Raw genomic sequence first — 17,384 nt, 5'->3', positions numbered from 1 at the left:
TGAGTTTAGAAATAGGATCAATGGATAGAGCCCTTCTGTTGAGATGCACTCCCAAAATAGCTATATGTGCATGGGATAGGGGAATGGTTTTGCAGGCCATGGAGAATACTATGAGGGATGTTCCTACCAAGAATTCAAATGCCCTCTCTTGTAGAAGTGTCCCCTGGACTCCCCGTCTAAATAGCTCAGTTCATAAGGCAGTGAGTGAGGCAAATACATAGGTGACACCTTCCTAGTCACTTCAGATGATGGAGGAGGAAAAGAAATACAACTCCTCCACAGGAGCAGGTCCTGGAGCATCCTCTACTGACACAGAGGATGGTGTACTCGGGTCCAGGACAATAGTTTCCTAGTACATGCCAGCAACAGACTCTGGCAGCTCAGATGCCATCAAGCTTCCTTGAAACATGAACATTGGTTCTGAGGTGGTTTCATCTGTGTCTGGAATTATGAATGGTATTGCAGAGGAAGGTGCAAGATACTTCAGTGTCTGTACCAGAAGATTTGGTACTAGGGCTGGGAGCTCAGAAGCTTGCACCAGGTTCTTTGGAGTTGGCTCAGGAAGCTCTGAAGAAGTTTTGGTTCTGAGTGCTTCAGGATGGGTGCTTGGCTACCATCAATACTGGTCAAAAGAAGGATGGCTTCTTCAAGAGGTTACTCTTCAGTACAGAGGCATCAGTGGGATCCAATGTGGGACTTAAACTGCCTCTAAACTTAGATCTATTGTGTGCTGGAGAGAGAGATCTGAGTCTCCAGATACCATGGACGTTATGCTCCTTCCTTCGTCTCTCCTCAGAGGATTGATCTGAGGAATGTAGGGAAGCTTTGGCTGACTCCATAGTCAAGGACTGGAACCTTTCTCAAGGCTGAGTCCTGGAGCTCAAGATAGACCCTGGTTTACCGGAGTGCTCTGAGACTGTCTGGTCCAGCTTGGCTCCCTTCTCCCTCTCAAGAATGGATGATGCTCTCATAGATCTCTCTATCAGGAAAAGTTTGAGGTGAGATTCCCTTGTTTTTGGGTCCTTTTCAAAAAGAAGGAGCACACAGAGCACTTTTGTGGTGTATGTGCTTCACTGAGGCAGAAGAGGCACTTAGAGTGTCACTGATGGGAACAGCTGTCTCACAGGAGAGACAGAGTTTGAATCCCAGAAGCTTTGATTCCACCATGTGCAGGGGCATCTGGTGCCAAGGCACCCCAGATTTGAAGACTTTTCCCTTTTTCGCCAACAGACTAAAACGATATAAATCTAACTAACAAACTAGAGATAACAAAATCATGCAGTGGGCAGAGATGTGGTTTTCAGTTTCCTCTTACCCCCTGTGGTTGCAAGACAGAAGGGAGATTGTGGTAGCCCTGCCCTTTGGACTCTTGAGCTATGGAGCACTGGAAGGTGTACAGAGCATGGCATGGTCCCTGACACTGCTATTCAAAAAGATTCTGATCTGGGGTGCATGCACAGCAGAATTGGAATACATGTGGCTAATCACTTGAAGAAAAATAAGTTATGAACAAATTTTAAAAGGATGATTAAAATGAAAATTGAAATTCAGCTGTAACTGCAGCAGACTCAACTAACCTCCACTAAAATAATGATAGAAGACATAACAAGCATTCCAATTTAGGTCCTACAGAAAAGTCACTTGGGAAAGCTGCAGAATGCACACCAAGCTCTCTTTCAGAGCATACTTAACACTTACTATAGTAACAACTAAATAATTGCTTTATGCCATTTGCATAGTGCCAGTGTGTATTTTACAGTTGAGTTTTAGCATGCATGTTGTTAGTTCCAGGTTATATGATTGGTGTTATTTCTGGTAAAGACTTTGGTTTGATCTAAACCCTTCCATATAGGAAGGGCTAGGATTTATAAATACCTTTTGAAATAAGTATGTTTTGAAGAGTGATTATGAGGAAAGGAATTATTAGAATGAATAGTCATGTGATTCTAATACAAGGACAACAGAAAAAGCAAAAAACTAACAATCAACGTAACAAAAAAGTAAAGGATTATGGGATATTACATGGAAATGTAGTAGGTGATGTAGGTATTCACTGGCTAATTCCACAAACTTGAATTTAAGAATTAAAAGCTTGTTTGGTAACTTACTGGTTTCACATTAATAAACCTTATGGAAACTAACAGACAAAGATTACCTGACCACATTTATTGACTTAATTATCATTGCCATTAAACTGCCTGAAAGCGGAGGAAGGTCTGCAATGGACTCTGGTGGTGCAAGTTCTTCTGCATTTGAAGCCTAAAAAGAAGATAGCTCAAATTCAAAATAAATACAGAAGCACACAGAAAATAATTAAGAAAAACAGGATTTCAGTAGCTACATTAACTGAATGCATGTTTAAGTTATAGGGAGAAACATTTAAATGTATTTTTCTAGTTCATTTCAGAAAAGTACTTGACAGTTTAACTCAGTAGTGTCAAAATAAACAAAGCAAAGTTTGATTGGAAAGATTAAAACTTGTAACCAGATATTTGGCATTTACATTAAAGGAAGTAACTAATATCATACATAGATGATCTTTAGCAAAAATACCATTTAAACTATATTGTTAATTAATATTTATAAAGGTGGCAGCTCACCCACAGGGAAGATATTACATATACTTACAGAGGGGAAATTTTTATGTATTAGATCAGTGGATCTCAAACTTTTTACTAAGGCGACCCACCAATCGCATTTGGTCTCTTTTGGGGACCCACTATTACACCCTTAATCCACCCCCTTGCCTCTCTCAGCCTGGTGCAACCCTTTCTCTCTTCCCCTTCTCAGCTCTTCAGTCATCTGTTCTCCCCTTCTTAGTCCAAGCCTGCTCAGCTCCCCCAGTCCCCGTGCTCTTGCTCTCCCAGTCCTACCCCCTCTTGCAGCCCTAGTTGCTCCCCCTCTCCGTTCATGGCCAGGCCTATGATCGCTATCAGGCTACTGACGGTCTGCTTACTGCAGCCCAGATCCTGCTTCCCATGCTGCTGCCTGCTACCCACAGGAAGTAAAAGTAGGTAGGCAGCAGAAGAGGCAGCAGCAGCACAGAGGCAGCCTGTACATGCATTGAAGGTGCTTCCACCATGGTGCTGCCACCCAGAATCCACTTCCTATGCTGCTGCCTGCTGCTCAGGGTAAGCGAGGGCATGGTGGGTGTGGGTGTGTGGGGGGGGGCACACACAACAGTCCTAGACCCTTCCCAGACCGCACTAGTGGGTTGGGACCCACCATGTAGGGAACAAGAACATTAGATAATAAACAGTTTTTATAACCAAGGATACGGTGATTTCCTCGTTTGCTGCATTAGCTCTTATTGGTGTCAAGTTTTGAGTAACAATAAGACTTTAAAAAAAAAAAAACCAAGTTTGACTAAATAGCAGCATAGCCTGAAACAAAGATGTTTTCTCCCATTAGTTTTGTGAAAACAACTCTATAAATGATTGACTTCTTTCAATCATTCAAAATATTTTGGATAGTGGAATTGCCTACTAATGTGGTGCGCTGAAGCATTTTGCAGTCCTGGAAAGTGCAGCACTGTAAGGGAAACTCGAATACTCTCCTGGCATAGAGGAGACAATCGGGTTTCCCATAGTCTATAAAACATAGCTGTCAAATTGACAGTCACAATTTGTATGGTCAGTCCTTGAATCATTGGTAGAAATGCTGTACAGGTGTAAAAAATTGCCCTACACTCTAGTAAGTATGCATTCGAGTTTCCTGACAGATCCATAGACTGCAGGCCTGAAGGTGGTAGAGGTCAGCTTCCCCCAAGTAGGGAGGCATCTGTAAATAAAAGCCTTGGTGGGAAGAGGTAGGAAGACTAGTACTCCTTTTCACACCTGATCTGGATGAGAGGACTTCAGAGGGGACCTGCACTATCATATCTACGTGGTGTCTGTTTGGAAGGTATACAACTTCAGCCACCATAGCATGCAACAAAAGCGAAGTCTCAAATGGTGCATGATGTGTGCAGAAAGCCTTGTGACCGACCAGACAGAGGCAAGCTCTCACAGTAGCGTATGCATGAATCTGCAACTAGTTGATGAGGACTACCATGATGTCAAACATGTCCTTAGGCAGATAGGCCCTTGCTGTCATGGAGTTCAATTCTGCCCCTATTCAAGTCTATTCTCTATATTGGTACCCAAGGAAGGCATCTCTCTGTTGATTTTTAGGCCCAGTGCAACAAAGTTAAGAATTTGATTAATGGAGTCTTCTAGTTGCTGTGGTAAGCAAACAGCCAAGTACACTATGAGTATAGAGGTGCCAGAAGACAGCACTTGCAACCATTTTGGAGGTTGGTGCAGCGTATGGTGTCTGCCAGATGTTCTTTGCTGGAGCCAATAAAGCTTCATTCACTGGTAATGCCAGACTTGGGAGCATGAAGTATATTTAGGAGCGCAAGAGCTGTTCTGTACCACCTCCACAGGAGTCTTCAGTGAATCCACTATGCAGCAGAGCAAATCCTGGGAGCTTTTGTAATCATCTGGCTGAGAGGGTGTTGTAGGAACCACTGCCTTGTCCAGAGATAATGAGATAGCAGTTGGCATGGTCTGCTCTACCATGGAAAGATGCTTTTCCTCTGATATCTCTTAACATGTTGAACTGCAACCTGAGACAGCCAAGCTCTTGAAAACCCTTTTTTTGGGGGGGCATAAGAGGATAATTACCAAAGCTTTTTATTAAGCCTACAAAAATGCCAATTTTATCACTGCATAACGCCTCCTTCAACAGGTCAGGATCTCTCACTTTCCTTTGATGTACAGTCAATGGAGGTTCAGATTAACCAAGGAAGGGCACTACTGTACAATTCAAGCTTGACCACTGCTAGCCCTCTTTTGAATTGCTTTGGTTTAAAGGTTGAACTTTTAGTATAATAAACTAAAAAAAAAACAGATTATTTAAACTCTTTACCTTTCGCAGTGTGTGACTTATCTCGACCACTACTGCAGCTAGGAGAGTAGAGAGTACACCATGGTGAACTGTTGGACAAGATGAACACCAGCACTGGACTGTGTGTATAAATTCTCCAAGAGGCATTTGAATAGAATGAATCAACTAAATAAATAAATAAAAATATAGATCAGTTACAGTATTTCCACTTCGGGAACATTTTAGTGCAATTAAAAGCCTTCAGTCAGGGATTCTCAAACTTTCATAGAGTTGACTACATCTTAATAGAGTGTCTCAGGAACTACTGTGTCTCTCCCATTTGCTATCACGTAACACCTCCACAACAATTGCTTACCTAGAAAACTAATGTTAGGAAAATATTTAATGTAGTTTAGCTGTCTTTTGGTGCAATTTAGCAACTCAGAATAAGGAAGAGAACTAGCATTACGAGAGCAGTTACGTCTCTGTGAATCTATCCTTTAGGGCCTCGTCAAAGGGTTGAAAAGCACAAGGAAAATCCCCCAAGGGCATTAAAGGCAAAGGCTTGGACCCTAAGGCTATGTCTACATTTGAGCTGGGAGATACTATTCCCAGCTCATGTAGACATACCTACACTAGCTCTGCTCAAGCTGGCATGCTAAAAATAACATTGTAGCTAGGGTAGCATGGACAGCAACTTAGGCTAGATGCCCGAGTATGTACCCACCCAGACTTCCTGGATATGTACCTGAGTGGCTAACCCAAATTCCTGCCTATGCCATTCTATGCTGCTATTTTTAGCTTACTAGCTTGAGTACAGCTAGTGCAGGTGTCTACACATGAGCTGGGAATCACACCTCCCAGCTCAAATGCAGACATAGGATTACTTGAAAGGATCCAAGACTTCCTGGCACTGATCTACTGATCTCAGCACTAGGAAGATAACACTGTCCAGACCCTGCTATAAGCATATAAATTTCCTTTTCTTGAAGTAAAGTAGGTTCTGGAGGACTTTGACACCACTCCTTTGGGCAAGAGAGAACAGTTGTAAGCCATATAGCTGTGAAAAAGAGACAAATAGCCTAGAGAAGGAGGAACTAGCATAAAAATGCCTGATCCAGTTTGGCAGTCAAAACTAATATCACAAATGCTTGATTCTTTTTTATGTTAGTATTTCCACTGAGCAGGACCAGCAGTGGGGAAAATCCTATCGATGACAAGGCTTAGAGCAGAGGACACAAATGGCATAATGTCAAATCAATTATTAAACTAAGAGGATAATAAAGTATTTTTGTGCCAATAAACCCAATGTGTCCAACTCACAACTGAGTAAAAGTCAAAGTCAGTGTTTATAGTTAACTTTACAATCACATGGTTTTGTGTGCAGGTATGTAATAGGATGATAAATACCTGAAGCCCTTCTTCCCGCTGTTTTCTGAGTCTGCGTGCCACACTTTCTAAAATTTTCTGGAACAGAGCCTGAACAGCATGGAGAAATGTTGCCAATTCTTCATCCGTATCAATGTTTTGAGTCAAAGAAGCTTCAATAATCTCTTTTAGAACACAAAGTAATGTCGGAATACAAAAGCAGCCTCTTTCTAGAGAAACAAATATCATATTAGATATTTTAAAAACTACAGATTTTTAACTAGATTGATATTCTTTAGCTCAGGGATTAAATTCTCACAGTATTTCCCAGAGCCTCGCAGCCTACCCCTCAACATACTATTAAAACTCCAGGGGGGTTGAAAAATATTTATCAGAGCTCCACTCTGGACATCTCTGGCTAAATTTAAGCCCTGCTTTAGCTACAAGCTTAGAATGAAATTCATTTACACTATATAAATGGCTGTAATTTACTAGTGTAGATTATTTTATATTTAGCTAATTAACATCTGTTTAGATTTCTTACTGATTTCACTGTTTTAATTACTGTATCAGTTCTTTTAGATAGCTTAAATGTCTGGCAAATTTAATTTTTAAGATGTAAAACAACATCATGACGTTTTGTATATAGTGTCTTTTGTACACTAATTTTAAGGTAACAGCTAAATTGCAAAGCCATGCAGGGACACAGGGTCCAGACATGAAAACGTTCAATTGTTTTCAAACAAACATGCCTATGGACTTGTTCTCTCTCCCACAGTAAAATAGCTCTTTTTCACATTGAGAGCTGCTACTTTGCTTTCATAAAGAATTGAAGTTGAATTAATAAAAATATATTTTAATAAAAGGAAACTATGTAGTAGAAGAAAAGAAAGTGGGTTTCAGAGGAGCTCTTGGGACTTTAGGGACGCTCTTTTGTTTTATAACAGCATTTGTAAAATTCACCCTACATATTGTAAAAAGTTGTATTCAAAACATCCAAAGGAAAGATCAAGTCAGAGGAAGCAGACTATGGCGCTTCCTTCCTCTATTTAAATGGGAGTTCAAACAAAATCCTGTATCACTGAAGAAATGTAAGAGACCAGTTAGTTTATTGAGTTGTATCAGGAATATTAGCCTGGTCACTTCAGTTAGTCTTGTTTTCCGTTTTTCACCAAGCACAACTCTGCTGCATTTCCAGCACAGCAGAGTAATATTTATTTCTATATTATATGTGAGAGGGGCTGGAAACATTACACACACTGCCTGAAAAATCCATTTCTTCACTACTCAGTGGGAAGTTTTCAATGATGAGGATTGGGGCCTAACCTATAAATTCCTTCAGAAATTAAGCTTTCACTTAGTCCTTATTATGGAGATAACTCCAAATGCAAACTGAATACTAGATATGACAGAGTTATCTCCTGGAGCCTAGAGATAGACAACTCCAATGACAGTTTGATCAAGCTGTGGCGGCAGTGTAAATAAGTCAAAATCACTACGGCTATTCAGAAACTTGTGAACAGCAGAGAAAAACGGTTACCTACATTTCATAACTGTTGTTCTTCAAGATACGTTGCTCATGTCCATTCCATTCTAAGTGTGTACACGCTCATGTGCACAGTTGTCGGAGACTTTTGCCTTAGTGGTATCCATCGGGCCAGCTGTAGCGCCATCTGGAGTGCCATGCTCATGCGGCAGGATATCAGCCGTCACTGGCCCTATGCCCTCTCGGTTCCTTCTTGCCGGCAACTCCAACAGAAGGGTAGGAGGATGAATAATGGAATGGACATGAGCAACACATCTTGAAGAACAGTAGTTACGAAAGGCAGGTAACCATTTTTGATTCTTCGAGTGCTTGCTCATGTCGATTCCATTCTAGGTGACTCACAAGCAGTATCTATGGAGGTGGGCTCAGAGTTCACCGCTTGGCGGCTTGCAATACTGCTCTACCAAAGCCAGCATCGTCCTGGGCCTGCTGGGTAAGTGCATAGTGGGACGTGAAGGTAAGGACCAATGACCAGGTGGCCGCCCTAAAGATGTCCTGAATAGGCACATGGGCCAAAAAAGCTGCCGAACAGGTCTGGCACCTCTGTAGGTTAGGCAGTGACGATTGCCGGGGCAGCACCTTTGCTTGATCATAGCAAAAGTGAATGCAGGCAGTGATCCAGGACGAAATTCTCTGAGCAGAAACAGGATAACCTTTCATTCTGTCTGCCACAGCGAAGAATAATTGCGTCAACTTACGGAATGGCTTGGTCCTGTCAATGTAGAAGGCCAGAGTCCGCACGATGTCCAGGGCATATAGCCTGCGCTCCTCCTCCGACTTATGCAGCTTCAGAAAGAAGACTGGTAAGTAAATATTTTGGCTCTAATGAAACTGAGAGACTACCTTAGGAAGGAAGCCCAGGTGCGGTCTTAGCCTTGTCCTTGTAGAAGACCGTGTAAGGCAATTCCGAGGTGAGCACCCAAATCTTGGATATCCGGCAGGCTGATGTCACCACGACCAGGAACACAACCTTCCAAGGCCAGGTAGGTCGTGCTGGGAGAGGGCTTTCTACTGTCCAACAGGATTCACTGGACCTCTGACAAGCACTGCCGTTTTCTTGTGTGTTTAGCCATGCAGCAGCCAAGACATCAGATGTAGCGCTGCCAGGTTTGGGTGCAGGAGACTGCCGTGGTTCTGGGATAACCGGTCCGCCCTGAATGGCATCTGGAACGGGGTCGCCACCGAGAGATCCAGCAGAATGCTGAATTAGTGCTGGCGTAGCCTTGCCGGCGCTACGAGGATGACCTTCACCCTGTCCTCCTTGATCTTCATGACAACTTTGGCAGCAATGGCACCAGAGAGAAGGCATACATCAGAGCCCCCGACCATGGGAGCAGGAGGCCTCCGACCGGGATTCCCCCTGTCTCTGCCCTGGAATGAGCAGAAGACGTGGCATTTTCTGTTCTGCCTGGATGCGAGTAGGTCCACCTGGGGAGTTCCGCACCCGTGGAAGATAGAACTGATCACCTCCAGGTGAAGGGATCAATTGTGGCAAGATAAGAATATCCTGTCCAAGCATTCCTGGCCCCTGGGAGTGAGCGGCCACAAGATGGATTACTCCAGACAGAAATCCCAAAGCCGGAGTACTTCCTGGAAGAGGGCAGATGACCTGGCTCCCCCTTGTCTGTTAATATAGAAGACAGTGGCCATGTTGTCCATTAGGACCTGAATCACCCTGCCTTGTATGCGAGTCTGAAAGGCTTGGCAGACTAGGTGAACAGCCCTGAATTCCCTGACACTGATGTGCAGGGACTGATCATGACTGGACCAACAACCTTTAGTACTGAGATTGCCCAGCTGGGCATCCCAGCCTGGGTCCGAAGTGTCGGAGACAGGAGTCACAGACGAGACCAGGGCTGCGAAAGGGACTCCCCTCCAGCTCCGATGTGAGATCTTGCCACCAGGTAAGGGACAACAGTACACTGTGCAGAATTCTGATCACCCAGTCCATACTGTGCCGGTTGGGGACATAGACCGACACCAGCCACACCTGTAGGGGCCGGAGGCAGAGTTGCATGTGCCGGACCACGTAAGCGCATGCTGCCACGTGACTCAACAGTCTAAGGCATGTGTGGGCAGCGGTGAGTGTATGGGCATGCAGAGATGAGATGAGGTCCACTATGGCTTGGAACCAAGTCTTGGGGAGGAAGGCTCTGGCTCAAGTGGAGTTGAGTACCACACCAATGAATTCTATACGTTGCACTAGAGTGAGGGTTGACTTTTTGTCATTTATTATTAGGCCCAGGTCGTGGCAAGTGGAACAGATCGAGATGCCTCTGGTTCCTTATCAACCAGTCGTCGAGGTATGGGTAGATTTGGACCCCCACCCCAACATCGCAGGTAAGCGGCCACTGGTGCTATACACTTGGTGAACACTCTCTGAGCTGACAAGAGACCAGAGGGCATCGCCGTTAACTGGAAATGGCACTGGCCCAATGTGAAACGCCAGTGCCCTGGGAATATGGAAGCATACGTCCTTTACAATGAAGGTGGTGTACCAGTCTCCTGGATCCAGGGACGGGATGATGCAGGCCAGAGAGACCATAAGAAACTTCAACTTTTCGAGAGACGTGTTGAGGCGACGCAGTCTAGAATAGGTCTGAAGCCCCCTTTTGCCTTCAGAATGAGGAAGTAGTGGGAATAAAATCCTCTTTCCTCCATGTCTTGCGGAACCTCTTTCACTGCCCCTAGGCGCAGGAGGTTTTCAACCTTCTGAACGAGGAGTTGCTCGTGAGAAGGGTCCCTGAAGAGGGATGGGGAAGGGGGATGAAAGGGTTGGTTGGCTACAAATTGCAGGTTATAGCCCGACAAGAAGACTGTGTCGAACACCCAGCGGTCCGAGATGATATCGGACCAGGCCGACCGGAAATGGCAGAGGTGGTTGAGGAAGACGGGGAACGGATCCGGTGCAGCGACTGGAGCGTTGTCCTCAGGCGCACCCTCAAAACTGACTGCTTTTGGCTGCCTTGGTCCTTGGAAGGACCAGGTTGGGCAGGTGGATGAGACACCGCTGGTGGCATTGCTTAAAGCCCCTGTCTTTGTAGGAGCCTGATCGAGGGGTATCCCAAGATCTTGGCGGAGGGCGGAATGGCTTTCTGGCCTGCTGAGGAGTATGCAGGCCCAAAGAGCGGAGGGTGGCCTGAGAGTCTTTAAGGCTGTGGAGCCTAGCACTAGTTAGCTCAGAGAAAAGCCCCGTTCCCTCAAAAGGGAGGTCCTGGAGGGTGGATTGCATTTCTTGGGACAGCCCAGAGGTCTGTAACCAGGAGCTAGCCTCATGGCTATTGCAGAGGCAACCACCCTGGACGCAAGTCCATGGCATACCCGGCCCTCTGGAGGACACCCTGGGCTACCGCCTTTAGGGTGACCAGACGTCCCGATAAAATCGGGACCGTCCCGATATTCAGTCATTTGTCCCACGTCCTGACGGATGTATAGCCATTTGTCCCGATATTCTGGCTCGGGGCTTTTTTTTTTGGGGGGGGGGGGGGGGGGTGCTTCGGCGGCACTCCGGACCTGCCCCCCATGCGTCCCAATTTTTTGTTCATGTAATCTGGTCACCCTAACCGCCTTGCCCTCTTCTATCAGCATGGTGAACTCCTGCACCTGATCCTGTGGGAGGCTCTCTTTGAACTTGCCGATGGAGTGCCACAGGTTGAAATTATATCTGCCAAGTAGGGCCTGATGGTTAGACCCCCTAAACTGGAGGCTTGCTGTTGAATAATTTTTTCTGCCAAATAAATCCAGCCTCTGGGCATCTTTATTTTTGGGGGTGCCATTTGCCTAGCAAATTAGGCCCAGGTCGTGGCAAGTGGAACAGATCGAGATGCCTCTGGTTCCTTATCAACCAGTCGCAGGTAAGCAGTGCCCCACTCAAGGATTAAGTGCCAGCTGGGACTCTAACGAATACTAAAACACTTAACAGCTAACTAATTGCTGATTAAATATCATAGGAGAATGATCTGAACAGTGAAGAACCGCTAATGCTCTTGCTAAGGCACTCCAAACAACCGTCACATGCGGTAAGAAGGAACTGAGAGGGCGTAGGGCCGCCGGCACCTGATATACTGCCACATAAGCACGGCACTACAGAGGGTGACACAGCCAGCCCAACAGATACTGCTAAGGCAAAAAGTCTCCGACAACTGTGCATGTGGGGGCGCACATACCTAGAATGGAATCGACATGAGCAAGCACTCAAAGAAGAAACTCAAGAATCATGTCACAATGATTCACACTATTGCTGCTAGCAAAAGCTACGAACAGCAGCAGAGGCATACACTGGAGTTTATTCATGGGGGAAGAAGATCCAAAGCAGAGGCAGAGGCTATGCTAATTTAGCAGAAATTTATTCCCTAACTCTTTTTCTTAAAGCAACCAGGAGGCTCTTGAGAGGGAAAGAGTATACGAGAAAAAACACCCCTTACAGCAGCATAGGGGAAGAAGAAAGTACCACAAAAACATTGTTATTAGGGTGTACCTGTTTGCATAATTGAAAGAGTAACATCTAAAAGGTGTGCTTGAAACTCTGTATCTCCAAGGCCAACCATTATAGCATCCTTACACACTGTCAGATATGCCTAGACAAGAGAAGCAAAAATGTATCAACCCTAGATTATATTTAAGAGCAATATTCTAGTATTAGCTAAAAATAATAAAAGCAGCAAATCAAGTTACAGAGTGGTAGCCGTGTTAGTCTGTATCAAGCAAAAAGAACGAGGAGTAGGTGTGGCCCCTTAGAGACTAAAACATTTATTTGGGTTTTTGCCCACAAAAGCTTATGCCCAAATAAATTTGTTAGTCTCTAAGGTGCCACACGTACTCCTCGTTCTTTTTGCAAATTGAGTTAGAAATTTTTAAAAACATTTGTATTTTACATTTTTCAGACTGAGGCCAGGTCTACACTAGAAACTTACATTGGTATAACCATGTAGCTCAAGGGTGTGAAAAATCCACACCCCTGACCAATGCAGTTATGCCAACATAGCTTCGTGTTGAGAGCACTATGTCGACGGGAGGGCTTCTCCAGTTAACATAGCTAACAGCTCTCATGGAGGGGAATTAACTATGCTGATGAAAGAAGCATTTTGTCTAGACCCGCCCTGAATAAATACAAAGAAAAAATGTAATCTGAAATATAACATTACAGTATTGTAGCTTTTTGGTGTGAGAGCATATATAGGAGCGGAAGCTTAACATTTAATAATGAGAGAGAGAGAGAGAGAGAGAGAGCGCGCGCGCTAAAACAGAAACTAAAGACTGTAAAAGATTTACAGTAGCACAAAATGCATGCATTTCCCAAGTCTCTCTCATAGTCCAGAAACAGTAGTCAGATTTACATTAAAAACCCTACTATTCCTCTGTCAGCTTTTTCACTAGGAGAATATCCCATAATATCTCAGAAGAGTTGTTCAGAAGAGTAACAAAAGCCTGCATCCACTTACCGATTTTGCTTAGGCACACTCTGATGCTCTCAGGTGTAATTTTGTATTGTGGAATGGATAAATTTGGGATACCCTAAGTCATGACCAATTGGATCCACTGATAATTTCACTTTTTTAAAACCCCTATTATGAGATAAAAGGTTACTAGCCTGTTCTGTAGCTGTTGTTGTTGAAGTTGTGTTGCACATGTCCATTCCACTTCAGAGCATGCACACCCAGTGCACTGTTTTTAGAGACTTTTTCCTCTGCTGCAGAGCTGCCCCCCGATTCCCCAGTTCCTTCTTAGTGGACGGATTCCAATGTAGAGAGTAAGGAGGGTGGTTCATGGAATGGACATGTGTGAAACAACTCAAAGAACAGTTACAGAACAAGTTAGTAACCATTTCTTCTTTGAGTGATAGCATGTTCATTCCACTTCAGGTCAATCACAAGCAGTTTGATCTGGAGGTCAGATTGGAGTCTACCTGAATAATGATTGAAAGAGCACACAATCTGAATCTGGCATCATCTTAGACTGTTGGGAGATAGCATGAGAGGCAAATGTACTGTAGACCAAGTTGCAGCTCTTCAAACATCCAGAATAGGCACATGGGCTAAAAAGACTGCAGAGGCTGCCTGTGATGTGGTTGAATGTGCTATCATCCTATTTGGTGTAGTTACAGTAACCATGTCATAGCACAAATGGATACAGGAAGGAATCCAGGACAAGAGTCTTTGAGAACCAACCAGAAGGTCCTTCATTCTGTTTGCAATTGCCATGAACAACTGAGAGGGCGATTTAACAGTTTAGTCCTGTCCAAGTAAAACATTAACACCCTCCCCCTCGTGAGCATGTTGGTAAAGTTGGTAAATATATTGCCTGATTGATGTATACAGAGGGTCAGACACCAGAACCCTTAATTCACCCACTCTCCTGGCTGAGGTGACTGCCACCAAAAATGCTACTTTCAGTGAGACATTGAGCAATGAACAGGTAGCCAGCGGTTAAAAGGATGGACCCATTAGTTTTGTTAAAACCACTTTCAAGACCCTAGGGGGGAACAGGAGCCTCTCTAGTTGGAGATATAACCTGTTCAAACTCTTCAAAAACCAGAGCAACATGGGGTTGGAGAAAAGTGATTGATCAATTGGAGGGTGGAAAGCCAAGATAGCTGCTAGGTGAACCCTAGTGGAATTAATGACAAGGCCTTGCTGTTTCATTTATAACAAATAGTCTAGCACATGTTGTATCGGAGCTTGGACTGAGGGAATGCCTTTCTGCTGGGACTAGACGGGGAACCTCTTCCACTTCACCTGGCAGATATACCTATTAGAAGATTTTCTATTATTTAAGAGGATGTTTTGTACCTCCTTTGAACATATTTTCTCCTGAGGTGTTAACCATGGATCATCCAGGCTGTGATGTGAAGGGCCTCCCGGTTATAATGGAGGTGGTGACCATGGTCTGTAAGCCAAGGCCCTTCTGCAGTAAGAAGCAGCAGCCATAGTAGGACAGCAGCAGCTATGAGGTAAGAAGCTGGGAGTCACATCCCATCTAAACTCCACCAAAACAATATAATATTGGGTTGTCGAGAAGCATTTCTGCCCTAATAGCACAAATAGTGACCAGACAGACAAATCTTAAGATGTGTAAAGAAAACTTTGCAAGATAACGCTCTGTCTGGAAAAACCACTTAGCAGTTTCAGTTGAAAAGATACCATTTATTGCTTTTGTCTGTTTTTAAATTTGTAATACTTCCATTTGTTTACCTATAGTTATCACTGTGTGTTCTTTAATTTACATTTTGACAAAAATAAATGAACTCTTAGGTAGTGGGCTAGGATTGGTGAAAAATACTGTTTTGTAGTGCTTCAGTTTAAAATGATTGGTTAAAGGATAGCTAAGTAGGACCCAAGTTTTAACTATATAAACTGGGGGCCAATAGGAAGTTATTTGGAACCAAACTCCAGAACACAGCCCACGGTCAGAGCTTCCAAAACCATCACACCCTGCTGACCACACCATTCAGAACCTGGAGCCCCAGATGACCTGATCCTGACTGGCCATCAAGAAAAGTTTGTCAGTGCTGAGCATTGCATGCTTAGCGAATGTATTCTGTTAACCTATATTTAGTAACAATTGATCAAGGATATTACTGTGTAAGGCTCTTTCACTGGTAAAAGGTCCCACAAACCCGCAGAAGGTTACATCCTTATGCCCCGAACCTAGGACAGGAAAGAGTGGGGTGCCTAAATTAACAGGATTACTCCTTGAGCCCACGGTAGGGTAAAAATGGGGTGCCCTAGATTGTGTGGGTAACAGGTCCTGTGAGATCTGGATCCACTAGTAAGGTCAACTGATCCCTGGTTGAGAGATTTAGCAGAATGAATATTGGTAAGGCCACACTGGTGCAACGAGTATCACTCGAGCATGATCCTGCTTGCTTTTTACCACTATTCTGTGTGGTAGCTGAACTAGAGGGAACGTGTACATTTGCTTGCCTGTCCAGGTAACATGAAGGCGCCCAAGGGATCCTGGACTGTGACCTGCTCATGAGGAAAAAAAAAAAAAAAAAACCACAGATGATGCTTCCTGCTGATTTTGGTTGCGAACAGGTCCGTGTGGGGAATCCCCCACAATTGGGATATGAATCTTGCTATATTTGGGCAAAGAGATCACTCATGATGACCTGCTCATCTGATCTGCCAGACTGTTCTGGACATCTTGGAAGATAGGAGTCTTCAAGATGGATTGAACTGGTGATACAAGAGTCTCACAGCAGCATTGCCACTTGGGATAGCTGGGTTGATCTGCCCCCTCTCTGTCTATTCACATAGACAATACAGTGGTCATGGTATAAGGGCTGGTCCACACTCACCCCCCAGTACGAACTAAGATACGCAACTTCAGCTAAGTGAATAACATAGCTGAAGTCGAAGTGCCTTAGTTCGAACTACAAGGTACTTATCGCGGGTCCACACACGGCAGGCAGGCTCCCCCGTCGACTCCGCGTACTGCTCCGCGAGAGGAGGACTACCGGCGTCGACGGCAAGCACTTCTGGGATTGACTGCTTACCACCAAACCCGGAGGTAAATATAGACGTACCCTAAGAGTACTAGTAAATTCCTTCCCATGATATGGGGGAGGAACATGTGTGACATGCTCATCAAATGGCTCTCAATTACACTGCTCTACAGCCAAAATGCTTCTGAAATAAATGTAGTCAAACTTTACTAATTCTGGGTCACTGAGAACAAAAATAATGCTTAAAATTGTTGATTGGCTCTAGTTTTCAAGATATGCTATTGGGTCAGTATATACGAACCTTGACTTGGGAATGGCGGAGGATAAGTGAGTTATAAAGGGAAGGGATCTCAATTTAAACCAGAAATGACTAAAATACATCTTTGACTGGATCTATGAATAAATCTATGGCTGGGTTTGGACAGTACTTGCTTTTTAGGCAAAACAATGAATGATGCAATCTGAAGCTGGTATTGTGTCATACATGATATGAATTGCATCATGTTATTCCTAGAAGTCATGGATGATGCAATCATAATGAAGCTTACATCACTCCGCTGAACAAATTGCCCTATATCAGCTCTAGAAATCATACAGTGTCGTGCTCTATTTGTCAGTGTTTGATTTTGCAAAGGGACACATTTCTGTTTAGCCAAAGTGACTAGCAGAGATGCCTCGTACTTGTGTGAATAGTGCAGATAACTTCTGCTATGTTTGTGGTAAAGTGACTTTTGCACCACAAAAGCACAGTATAACCACTATGGTTAAGAAAGCCTATCACCTTTATTTTGGCTGCAAAATTGGAGATCAGGACAAGAGGTGGGGCCCACACAAATGCTGCAACACTTGTGCAACAAATCTTCGCCAGTGGTTGAACAGGAAAAGGAAATATATGCCTTTTGCAGTGCCAATGATTTGGAGAGAACCAACAGATCATACCAGCAATTGTTACTTCTGCATGGTGCCTCCAGTTAGGAAAAGTGTGTCAAAGAAGAAAAAGTGGACTGTTCATTATCCAAACATTCCATCAGCCATACGTCCAGTGCCCCACAGAGAAGGACTGCCGGTTCCTGATGCACCAGAATCATTCTCACTTGAGTCAGACGAGGAAGAGGAAGGGGATGAAACTTCTGGTCCTGAACCATCAATGTCACA

General features: G+C 44.2%; 1 protein-coding gene across 1 annotated transcript in view; it reads right to left on the bottom strand.

Moving 5' to 3' along the window:
- Positions 1–17,384, bottom strand: part of NCAPG2 (non-SMC condensin II complex subunit G2) — a 127,778-nt gene that overhangs the window by 18,595 nt on the left and 91,799 nt on the right. The window contains exons 22-25 of the mRNA XM_054017023.1: positions 12,261–12,360; positions 6,280–6,467; positions 4,912–5,055; positions 2,156–2,259 (exon numbers count right to left, since the gene is read on the bottom strand). Of these exons, the coding sequence (XP_053872998.1) occupies positions 2,156–2,259; positions 4,912–5,055; positions 6,280–6,467; positions 12,261–12,360 (536 nt within the window). The remainder of the gene's footprint in view (positions 1–2,155; positions 2,260–4,911; positions 5,056–6,279; positions 6,468–12,260; positions 12,361–17,384) is intronic.

The sequence above is a fragment of the Malaclemys terrapin genome, chromosome 2, assembly GCF_027887155.1.
Source record: "Malaclemys terrapin pileata isolate rMalTer1 chromosome 2, rMalTer1.hap1, whole genome shotgun sequence".
NCBI classification, from domain to species: Eukaryota; Metazoa; Chordata; order Testudines; family Emydidae; genus Malaclemys; species Malaclemys terrapin.
The sequence above is the reverse complement of the archived record's forward strand: the minus strand, read 5'-3'. Positions and strand labels throughout refer to the sequence as shown.